General features: G+C 47.9%; 1 protein-coding gene across 1 annotated transcript; it reads right to left on the reverse strand.

Moving 5' to 3' along the window:
- Window positions 1-928: 928 nt before the first annotated feature.
- Window positions 929-11919, reverse strand: LOC104462968 (protein 4.1-like). Its single transcript, XM_010075133.1, has 6 exons — window positions 11458-11919; window positions 8845-9075; window positions 6663-6767; window positions 3816-3858; window positions 1627-1702; window positions 929-1151 (listed from the first exon to the last, which is right to left on the reverse strand). Exons 1-6 carry the CDS (start codon window positions 11917-11919, stop codon window positions 929-931), a joined length of 1140 nt encoding a protein of 379 aa, XP_010073435.1.
- Between the last annotated feature and the right edge of the window lie 518 nt (window positions 11920-12437).

The following is a 12437-nucleotide window of genomic DNA, read 5'->3' on the forward strand; positions in this document are numbered from 1 at the left end:
TGCTCTCGTTATTGGAGCATCGGCCGGCAGCTTCGCACAGGTCAAAGGGCTCCTGGCTGAAGGCCTGGGTATCACAGAGTGGTTTTATGGGCTTTTTTTTCCCCTAAAAACCCAAATCCATCTCAGGGAGGCTGCAGAAGCTGCCGCTGGCTGCTCTCCACGTTGGCGAGCACACCGCTCTGCACAGTTCCTGCATCCGAGAGCATCCAGGAAAATAAGCTCAAAACAAGATGAGGAAGAGGTTTGGTTGCTGTGACGCTTGAATCTGGTACCAGGGGGACTCCCAGGAGTCCTTCAGCCCTCCCTGAACAAGGCACATCTGCCGAGGTCGTGGCCACACTGGGAAACACGAGGAGGAAAGCTGAACTGTGGGTTTATACCTCCTGCGTTATCCAGAACGCTTCCACGTTATAAAGCATTACTCATTACACACGGCAGCAGAAAACCCCAAACACGCTGCAGGCTACAGCGTAGAGAGAAACAAGATCTGCTCCAACCAGACTGCAATCCAAAAATTACATAAATCCCAAAGCAAATATTAAAAAAAAGGACAAAGGACAAGGTTAAAACAAGCACACTTTGCATTGCATTTTCACATGAAATAAAATCCACCTTTCACGGCTCTTCCACTTTCATGTTAAAGAACAAGCGCCAGAATTTGCACCTGCTTGCTAAAAACAGTTTCTTCTTGCCCCAGGAAAAAAAGAATTTCAGCTTCTGGAAGGGTTTTTTTCTAACTTTAAAATATTAGATCTTTTTCAAATAGTCGATGTTCTCAGTCGCTGAAAATTCACACCTTGCTGCTAAAGCTTCTGTTGTCAACATAAAAATTAGTGCAGCAGGAAACTAAAAGCACACAACAGAGATGGGGAAAACACCAGAAAGCCCCATTATTTCCATTATTCTGGGATGCTCCAGCCGCTGCACCTTACCTGTATGTTTTATGAAGCTCCACAACCTTCTCTTCGAGCTCTTTTGTCATGTTGGGGGCCAATTTAAATTCATTGATATAATCCGGGCCGTGCAGATCGGGATCGTAGTCTCCCAACTCGGACTGGACCGTGTAGGAACCCAGCAGAGCCAAAGTCGCAAAGGAACAGGGCAGCCGCCCCGTAACGATGTCTTGTCGAAGCTGAAGACATAAGTAATACCTGGAGAGGGGGGGAATCAAAATACTATTTACAGAGAGCATAAAAAACTTAAGAAACATGCGGGTCAAACAGAATCTCTTTTCTTTATGCCACTGATGAACGCAGCATGATGCTTGTTTCTAACGTCTGCCTGTATTTGTACTTCTGGGACAATATGGGGGAACAGGAGGACTTCAGGTCACCTCCACTCTGGAAAGGGAGTAGAGGACACTTACGATCAGAAAATCTTGTTTTTAAATAAAAATTTACTTTTCTAACACACACATGCCAGGATTATCAATGACACGCTTTATGCTTCAGTGGGGAGTGGGAGCATCCCACAAATCCACTTAAACCAAACAAAAACCCCTCCAAGACATCTGATCTCCTCGCTGAAGGATGGAATAACACCCAAATGTTAAAAATTTCTATTCAGTCTTCCAATGCTAGTGGTTTCCTTTGCTGAGAGAGCTCCCCAGAGTCGCAGAGGATTCACCTGGTGATGTCCTCCGTCAGCTGCGCAGGATCCGGTGGATAGAACTTGACGTTGAAGGTGAAATCCCAGGGGCCTCCTGCAATCACAGAGAAGAGGTTGGGAAAAAGAAACATAGCAGAACAGCTTCGTGATAGTCATACAGGCTGCCCAGGGCAGTGGTGGGGTCACCATCCCTGGAGGGGGTCAAGAAACGTGTGGATGTGGTGCTTGGGGACATGGGTTAGTGGGTTGGGTGGTGTTGGGTTGACGGTTGGACTTGATGATCCTTGAGGTCTTTTCCAACCTCTATGATTCTACGATTCTATGACATCCAGTCTGATCTTTAAAATACAGCTGTCAGATCAGAATACTGATTTCAATAGAGTTAGGTGCTGCTTAAGCAGACAGTGTGAGATATAATTTCATTTACAGGAGCTCAGATACAAGCAGGAGAAAACAAAGCAGGGCAGGGAAATACAGGTGAATAAACACTTGTGGAAAAAGGTTAAATTCATTGCTAAGAGGCTAAATGACAATTTTTTTCATTGATTGAAAAGAAGAACTCATGGAGAGAGGTCAGGCATGTGCTGTAAGTTAATAAATTCGTATTGTTGCAGCACTCAACCCAATTTTCTCATTTCTTGTAAGGAGCAGATGCACTAATCCACCCAGCAGCCCCACGCACTGTGCTCGGGCGGTCAGAGCACAGTTTAAACTCAGCACAACACCAGCATCGACTTCTGGAAGCAACCAGCAAGCACTGAGATAGGAAGAGCTTTACAAGTCCTGACCTAAATGCTTTAGTACAGCTTGTTGCAAACTCTGTCCAGTGCCGTTACAGGCATTAACTGGAGTGAGAATCCACATAGTCACACCTAGAGCTGGCGTTATTTGGGGCAGGGACACTCTAGGTGACACAGCTGAAGGGGTGGCTCCCTCTTTTCCTTGAAAATAATCTCATTTACCTGCAGAAAACAGTCCTGGCTGACTCACTAAGCGCTCAAAATAATTTTCATAGTTCTAACTCCCACCTGCTGTGCTTTTTACCGCTAGTTCAAAATAATATTTATTTCAGAAAGAGAAGATGCCCCCGCGGTTAACTTGCTCAGAGATTTATTGCAATCTCAGGGAGGAGTGGGGATGCAGCATTTGTGGATTTACTCCTTACGCAACGCTGTAACTGGGATTAAACACGAGGCGTGTTGTTTACATCGCACACAGTTCAAAACAAGTTATTCCTAGAAGGTATTTTAGGTAGCAGAGGTGTCCTACGTATTGCAAGGAGGATGCAGAGACTGACTCCAGCAATTGGTGTACACATAATTCACATGTATTCCCAGATATTCAAGTAAACTCAAATAATTTCGCATTTAACCCATCTCACAGGACCAGACTCCTCATTACACTCACGAGCTGAATGTTACCGGCACGGCAGGAGCAGCTCCTGCCCTTTACACACACCCTGCTATCGATTCAAGAGGTTGGTAAGAGCAGGAGCTTCTCCTACCCTGCGGCATTTCCCCCGGATCTGTGCTTAACGACACGCTGTGTCCTTCACCCCCCACCAAAAGCACACACAAAACAGTATTTCACTCTCGTAAAACAGTATTTCACTCTCGTAAAACAATATTCTACTTTCAAAGCAGTCACACTTGCTCCCGAGAGAAAACAAAAGCATCTAAAATTTATTTTATGCTGACACTGCCCTCACCTTGAGCTAGCTCAGTGCTAGCAGACCTTAAAATACAACTTTGGAGAGCATCTGGCATTTTCGTGGTAACACTCGAGCCATTTATCATCCCACTCCCCCTATTTGGACCCTGAAACAGACCCAGAGTCCACAAAACCTTGCTTCAGCATGTAATTTTGCTCCCAAATCTGCGTTGAGATTTAAAGGATTCACACTGACACCTATTTTCCATCCTCCAACTGCAGATTTCCCATTGCAGCGTCGCGTGGGTTTGCACAGGGTGAACACACCCCAAGCGATGTTTTTCCCAAGGAAATGACATTTTCTCCTAAGTCTAGAGCATCACTAAGCACTTAAGAAGAAGAGAAAGGATGCTCAGACTGCTTGAGAGTGTGCTGATCCCTGCCAGACACCCTCGCTTGAACTCTCAGCCACCTCCGGACCACCCGCCACAGCCACACGTATTTAGGGAAGGGGGGAAAAACCACACATACCCACATGATGAATTCCATCTACTTACCATGAACCTGTTTTTTTATTTCTTTGGCAGGATCCAGCCACGTCTACAAGAAGATAAAAACATTCACAGTTGAACAGACGTTCCAGAAACACCACAGAAAACTGCAAATTGCTAAAAATATGGCAAAAGGACAACATTTGGCACAAACGCAGCCATGGAAACAGGAGAGACGGCGCATTTTTCACAACTTTTACTCCCGTCTGTGGTCTCAGTGGCTGCATTTCCAACCATTCACCTACCAGGTACTCGTAGGGAAGGCAAGAGTAACAGGAGGAAAAACACAAAGCAGCATATCAGGGCTGCAAGTACATATGGTTGCACATCCAAGGGGCACTTGTGCAACACATTTTTATCCCCTTTAGGACAGACAAATAGGACGTTTGCATTCATTTTAGGCACCCTGACTCCATATTTACTGTAGCCAGAACAAAGATCGCTAAGATTTTCTATTATTAGTGATGGTTTCTAACGACCTAATCACCGCAAGACGAGTGAAAACATCCCATCACTGGGGAAGGCTGGAATCTTCCACAGAAGCATGACATAAACTTCTCTCTCTTAAGCATGACTCAATTTATAGTAATTATCTCAGCTACAAATTTAGAAATACATCCTTTTTTTTCCCCCTCTCTCTGTAATTTGGGGTTTTGTGGGATGGTGGTGCAACATAAGCCCCAAAAAACAACTCCTGCTTTTGCCAGCACGGTGTGAGCAACTCCTGGCACATCAAGTCTGAGCCTTTCCCTTTGCAGAGCTCAGGGTCTGCCCCGCTGCCGGGGATGGTGCTGTGCTAACAGCCCTCCTGCAGCGGCTACATTAAACCTCCTTCTTCATCTTCACGAGCCCTGAGCAGGATTTGGACATCCAGGTCTCCCGAGGTGAAGGAATTAACCCACTGAATCCCCTGAGCTAATCTGCCCTGACCAGAAGGACACGTAACTTCACCGTAGGGAGACAGCGATACTTAGGTTTAATCTTATCTTTTTATACACTTGCCCCTCTAACCTATAAACTGGGGATACGAAACCCATCTGAAAGGCAGGCGTGCCACATGCTGTCTTTTTAGGGCCACCGTTTCAAACAGAGCATCTCTACGTCCACGCTGCTGCCACGACGGCTCATTACCGCACTGCTAACGATGGGGTTTCTTCCAGCCGAGCCCAGGGTGCAGTCATGCATCCTCAGCACTCGTCCTGCCTGCCTGATCCCAGGGACAATGCTGGGGACAGCAATTAACGGCACTTTTATCCAGCGCTGTGTCATGAATCAGGAGGAAACAATCCTCCCTTTCAGAGCAGCATGGGCATCACGCTCCTTCAGTGTTGACCAGCCACTCCGGCCACTGTCACCGTCTCCTGTTCCCACGTGAGAAAATGCCCGTCACCAGGAAGGTTTATTCCCTAAATACCAAGGTGGGAAAACCTCCTCTTCCCTGTCCACGAATACACACGTGCATCTCCGTCTGCTCCACACGAGGTGCAGATGCTCATCCGCTGGTTTCCTATTAAGATTGTTTCTACCTGTGAATCAGCAACTTGCTGTCAGGTCTTGTTTGAAGTTACAGCAAGAGCCAGATGGAGCTTCAGATTTTGAAGTTCAATGACACATAACCAGAAAGATTCCCCAAAAAAAACTCCAAAATGGTGTCTTCCCCCATCAGAGCCAACTGAACAGCTTCGGCTGTGCTGGAGCTAAACCCATGCACAGTGGCTTTGCCTTCCTCAGCTCCTCTGAGACACAAATCTGAAAAAATTGTCTGTTTTCAGTCCCTACGGTTAAAAAGCTGCACAGTCCCTTAGTCCTTGTCGGCTGCGGGGGAAGGAGGTGGATGCTTTTGCTTTCGGAAGAATCAATGACAACATGCCTGGATGGGAGAGGAGCAAGTCCCGGGGGTCCGGGAGATGCAGCGGTGAGCTGCCCACAGCACAAGTGTCAGAAGCGGAGCTGCTCCAGCTCTTTTTGCTCTTAATTGGATCTAGAAGCACACCCATCCCTCCCCCTGCAAGCACCACAAACTCCTGGAGTAAAAAATCCAGGCTCTACCCATGGAAGGAGATTCCACATCCAAGAAAACAGCAAGGCACCAGAGGCAGTAAAACAAACCCAGGGCAGAGCTCTGCCGGCCTCAAATAGCGATGGGATGTTATTTTGCCTTTGTATTACAAATCCACACTCGTAATTATGAACTATTTCACGAGAAATGTCTGTCAGCCACAGTAACCTGGCCCATAGGTGACCGCTACAGGTGAAGCACGGGAATAGCCAGAATATGGACCAATGAAACTGATCTAAAGGGCGCGAATTGGGCACTTGATTTAAACGTAGCACTTTTGGCTAGCTTCATAAACAGAGCTTGAGTAATTGCCCGAGTTAAAGCGTAACCAAGGGTTTAGGAGATAAGACGCCGCTGGAGTCTAACCAAACAAAGACCTTAAACTGAAACCATGAGTAAGAGTTTTGGCATGAAGAGTCACGCGTGTTCGTTTGCAGGGCAAAGCCTCAACCCAAAGCTGCTCTGGGTGGCTCCAACCAAACCTTACCAACGCTCACACCAGGGTGAGCTACAGCTTTACAAATTAATGGCATCGTTTTGAAGAAAACTAATACAACAAATTTTCTCCAGGTGAAGATCCAAGTTCACTGAGCTTTTTTACTAAACCCACACTCCTATAGTCATTTATTGACCATTTCTGCCTCTGTGATGACTGTCTTAATCCTTTTTTTGGGGAGGACACCAAAAGGAGTTTTAAGAAAAGTTTATGCACCAGCTGCTCCCCAGGGCAGATGATCCTTTGAAAGATCTGACCCCACCCGGGCGCAGAACACCAGGCAACAGGCGCTGCTTACCCTGGAGGTCGGCGTGTCCCATATGGCCAAACCAAAGTAGTCTTCTTCCAGGAGATTGAGGTGGTCGCAGACTTTTTTCAGTAGATCCTGCCCCTTGGCGTGTTTCTGCAAATAGGAAAAAAAAATTCTGTAGGATGGGCTGGTTTTTGCCTGCCCTTGTTCACGGGAGAGGGGAGAAAGGGAACACAACCAAACCGCAACGGACACTATCAAGAAGGGAAAAAAGTCCCAAGTGGCTCAAAATGAGATCTGCTGCTGTCCGCCACTTTGGGGGCAACCTGACTTACTCAGTTCACAAAAGCAGCAGCAGCTCAGAACCAACCATCATTTCCGCAGCCCTTCCATCAACCCGACCTGCTGATGAAACCCAGCATCTCCAGTTCTGCCTTATGCACCGAAAGCTGCCCAGCACACAACGTCTTGCCTCCAGAAACACACTTTGAGCATCCTTATCTCCTCTTTTTTTTTTTTTAACCCCAAACGTTGCAGAAGTGAACTGGCCCTAGGAAGAGCCATCCTTTTAGTCCAAAAGCACAAAGGAAAAAACATCCCTGAGGCACGGAACGAGGGTAGCCAGCACCGGCTGATTCTACTGGGGGCTTTGCTAAAAAAGAAAGTGCAGTTCCAGTGACACAAAATCAGCTTTACTAACGCATCGCTTGTGCCCACATCCCTCCTTTCAGTTGTATTTGCATGGCAGCTGATCCCAGCCCACAGCCTTGTTTTATTCCAGTCCTTCAGCTGTAACATCCTTGGTGCACACGTTGTGAATCTATAGGTGACATAGTGCGTGTGTTAGCCTGGGGATTTTTCAAGGAATCGGCACTTAAAGATATTTCGGAATTAAAAACCTTCCATGGCTGTCAATGGGAAAGGATGCCTGGGAGCGCTTCTTGGATAAAGGCATTTGTGCCAGTCTTTGCCTCCACCTTGGCAATTCCTTCCCACTTAAGTCTCAATAAATTCCCAAAATGCTGGAGTAAGGATCACACTGGCGTTAAAGCCAAGAGTATGTGTCAACTCAAGAGTGTCTCACCGACCCAGCAGCCCCTCCTGACCCTCTCCGCAGAGCCCACCGCGACCCTCCGGACCTACAGCAGGAGATTTCTGCCATCCTGCCCGCGTCAGGACCAGCCCCACCACCACCATCTGAAGGCATCGCTGCAGCAAACTCAGCGCAAAGGCACAGCAAGCTGTCACCAGCATTTTGGGGAACATTTTGGGGGCTGCAGTCAAAATCCCCAGCAAAGGGGAAGGTGCTGGGGGCGGTGATGCTCCGAGCTGATCCCGTGCAGCTGCAGCAGCAGCGACGCCGTTACACAAACAGCCGGCGCTGACCTACTTGCTCAGGATCACCCAAGGTAACGGCTTTCACGAGGAGCCCGGTGCCCAGATACCCACTCCCGGCCCATTTAGCCAGCGGGACTGGGGAAAAACAAGCTGATGGAAGTATGCTTGAATGGTAAGTACTGGATTATTAATATTCTGGCCAAATACTTCAATAGTGAAATGGGGATTTCTGCTAGCTTTCCATTGCCCTGGCAGCAAGACAGCCCTGCGAGAGAATGCACAAAATAAAGCAGAAGAAAAGCTCTCAGATGAAGGGGTTTGCAGGGCTGTAAGTCAACATAATGAGTTTAAATTGTTTACTGCAAATATATTCAACTGTAGGCTAAACACAACATGTTTTTTCTTTACATCCAGGCTCCAGGAGTTATGTTAGCCAGCAGCCTGATAGGTGAAGGTGCCTTGGATGAACAGAAAATCAAAAATCAACTTGACAACTCATTTTTTTCAAAGGAGAGGGGCAGAAGATATTTAGACAATTCCAGCCTAACACAAAAAACTATAGTCTGGGATACAAATGAGAGAGATAATGAACAGCAAGTAAGATAACTTTTTTTTTTGAAAACTTCCCCCCACCTTTACAAAGCAAGGCACCCTGGAAATTGTAGAACAAAAAAAAAAAAATTCCTAAGCACCCACGGATTTTTCCAACACACTAAATAAGTTGTTATAGTCGTTATAGCTTACAGAAATATTGTTCTGCAGCAAAGCCTGTCATGTAATTCACCGGCAGCAAATTAGGCCCCTATTAAATCACATTTGTGGGGATTTTTCAAGGGGAGGAAAAGGGAGAGGGAAAAGAGGCAAAGCAGAAACAATCCCCAAAAGTACTTACATCCACGGTGCACTCGAAAATGGTGTCATCCAGCAAGACGACTTTGCAGTACATGTTTCTGTTTCTTTTGACTGCTTTCTGGGCAGCTTTCAAATCCTTCTCTGCTTTGGTCTCCGGAGTCTCTTGTTTTGGGTCTGGCTTGGCACACTCGTCCTTCGCTTCCCCTCCTTCCTTGTCCCCGAGGTCTCTGCTGCCCGGCTCCTGGTCGTCCCTCCTCTCCTCCTGTGCAGGCTGAAACCCCCACATCGCCCACGTTGCAGTTTAGATGTGTCAAGCAAAAAAAAAAAAAAAAAAAATCACACAAAACAAGTGTTGCCCAGGTCTACGGGGCTGGGATCTCCCCCCAGAATTAGTTTATCTGACTTAAATGTACAACCCAGGACCTGGAGCAGCAGCTTGGGTGAGGAAGGTGATGATGGCAAATTTTCAAGCCCTTCAAATCATTCTCAAGTCTTCATTTAATAAAGGATGGAATAAAAGCAGGAAAAAGGGTTGATTAGAGGAATCAGGGCAGATCACATCATGCAAACCCTTCATGGTCGCAGTTACAGCACCTTTTGGACTATTTTTAGTTTGCTTAGTTTTATTTTTAGGGTTTTTTTTAAGTTTTTCCCACGACACCCAGTGCACCCACGGCACGGGTCCCTGCACCCCACTGCACCCCGGGCGAGGGGCTTTGCTCCAGGGCACCAGCCCTTGGTCCTGCACAACTGGCATTAAAGGGGGGGTCAGTGCGGAGATTTCATGGCCATCCGAGCTGATGGAGCCAAAAAAGGGAAGGCAGCCTTCACACCACCCTCCCTTTGCCTGCTGAAGCACACTGTGAGCCAGCTTAATTCCCTAAAATAGCCGAAAGAGATGCAGTTTGGGACAGGAGGAGGAAGGAAGCTGTTTTGGTTTTGGTTTTTTTTTTTCCACTGCCATTTCAGCAGGTTAAACGGGTTCACGGCACGCTCTGACAAGTGCTGGAAGTGGCTGGATGCAGCAGGAGCACGCAGCCGCGGCAGAGGAAAAGCAAAACCCTGTCTTTTCAGCCCATCGCATCTCATGAAATCACACGCAGGCAACAACCGCAGGGAGGTATTTAAAAACTAAATAATGTCCATAAGCTGCTGACTTCTGTTCCAGCAGGTCTGGGACAATCGGGAGCAGGGAATCAGTCAAAGCTGGTAATGCCCAGCGGTCAGCATTTATCAAACAGGCAGCACCTCGCAAATGCTTTCACAGCAGAAATATCTGCCGAGTGTCACAGTTCAAAAAGCCACCGACGTGCATCTAAAATAAGAACTAAAAAAAAACCAAAAAACACAAATGCTTCATCTGGAACAAACAGCCCATGGTGAAGGAAGGATGCGGGTGCACACTTGTGTATGCTCAGAAGCAGAAAATCAAAGTTAAATAGAGAAAGAAATCCTGCGTTTCCTCTTGAAGACATAATTTCTGGGCTGAAATTCCATGAAAATTTCCAGCTGCACCCCATCCTGCTAATCGCAGCTCTCACAGGTACAAAACGGGAGCAGAGATCATCCCCATGGTTTTCACAGGCTCAGAAATTTGGGAAAAGAAAAAAGTGCTACCTACTACGTTCTCTACAACTTTGTAATTTTCAGGAGGTGGATTTACAATCACTGCCTACAGCTGGCAATGCTCCAACTTGTGCTCCAAAAGTCAGTTAAAGCCCAGACCTTACAGACATGTAGCATCTCTCTGGAGCCCGTTCAAAACATAAGGCAGCAGGGTAAAGAATCCTGATAATAAACCAGAAATGTGCTGCGAATCCAGCAATGCACGCAGGCTGGCTGCATTTTAAGAAACGCCCATCTCAGGAGAAGGTGCTTCAATGACCCAAGGTGCCCACCAGGGAGTAAGAGAGGGCACCCGACACCCCCCAAATCACTAACCAGCCGCAGCTTTGTGAGTGTCTCCCTGCGGGTGTCTCTGCCTCGGTTTCTACCATGATTTAAAAAACTTCCCATTTTGCATGACAAATGATGCTAGTTGGAAAGAGCAGACATCAGGTGGCTACAAGGAGCTGGGCTCAGCCCACGTGCTGCGCAGAAATCCCTGCTGACATGATGGATAAGCAGAAAATATTTGTATTTGGCAGGCTCAGCACCAGCCCGCACCGAACAGATGACCAAGTCCTGAAATGTGCCACACTTGCACTCCCTGGAGTTGACGAAACCCTTTCCCAAACCCACATCGTCCTCTTGTGCTCCCCACCCCACGCCACTGCCCTGCCTTTATTCTGCACACACCAGGGACATCCCCACGAGCAACGGCTTCATCGTGAATCAGGAATGTGAACCCTAGTTCTGATGTGACTTCCCATGCCTCAGCAGAGCAAAAGGTCAGCATGGGGGGTTTTTAGTCCTGCTGTGAAGTGTGAGCACAATTTCAGGAGCAGCTGCTTTTCAGGACGGTCTGGTACGGGAACGCAAGAGTGGGACATACACAATGCAACACCGGGAGCTGACAAGAGCCTCTTGAGCATCTCATGAGTTTTTCTGATCAAGCTGACCGTCCTAGAAGATGACGTTTTTATAGTTTTGGCTAAAAAGACACATTTTCAAGAACAGAAGGCAGCACACCGCACGGAACAGGGTGCTTTACCTGTGTTTCCGCGCTGCTTAAGGAATGGAGATCTAGCGACGGATCGGTTTTGAGCTCAGGCTCAGGAGCTGCAATCGGGGCTTTCACCAGGATGTCTTCATCAGGGCTGGCTCCTAATCCCAGCTCCTTCTGGTCACCTCCCACCTCTTTAGGAACACCAGTGTCTTTGTCCTCTTCGGATACCTGAGACTTGGGTCTCCTGAGAAAGGATGAGAAGAGACGGGAGAGCCCCCGGCCCTCGGAGGTGCGGCGTTCCTTCTTGCTCTGCTCCTCGTGTGTGGGCGTATCGCCGTTGGAGGCGTTTTGCTTCTGCCCCACTGCGGGCTGTCCCTCCGACGGCTGCTGAGCCCCTTCCTTGAGGGAAGCCTCTTGCTTTGGTGTTTCAGCAGCTCCTTCCTCCTCCTTGGCTTGCTGCTGCTCCGAATTGTCGGCCTCGGCCGCTGGACTCTTCTCTGTTGTCATGATGATGCTGTAAGAGAGGTGCAAAAGGTCTCCATCAAGAGCTTTCCGACATCTACGTCTGCGTTAAGCTGTTCAAACCGAGCCACAAGCACAGACACACCACGTTCCCCAGTCACACCAGCCCGCCCTGCCGACTGCAGCAGACATTAAGAGCAAACAAATCATTCACTTTGCTAAGGTTTGCTTTGATAGAATCGTCTCTATCAGTGTTTGCTGATACATCTTCCACCATCTGGACGGCGCTGACTCTAAACTCTAAACACCCTGGCACCGGGTCTGCAACCTGACAAGAGCAAATGATTAAAAAATGGAAACAAGGCTAGGGAAAGGGGAGGAGATGGCAGAGGGTCTTGCTCCACACGGCTGTCCTGAGCTCCCCTCTTCCTCCAAGTCCCTGTTCCCCTCTGGCAGTGGGACCGGAGCAGATGAGGACACGCACATGACCAGGGAACCTTCCCCCTTCCACGCCGTGCCAAAACCCCAGACGGCTGCGACGGCTCGCGGCGTTACAGCATCCT

Source organism: Pterocles gutturalis, unplaced genomic scaffold (genome assembly GCF_000699245.1).
Source record: "Pterocles gutturalis isolate BGI_N339 unplaced genomic scaffold, ASM69924v1 scaffold9077, whole genome shotgun sequence".
In the NCBI taxonomy this organism is placed as follows: domain Eukaryota; kingdom Metazoa; phylum Chordata; class Aves; order Pterocliformes; family Pteroclidae; genus Pterocles; species Pterocles gutturalis.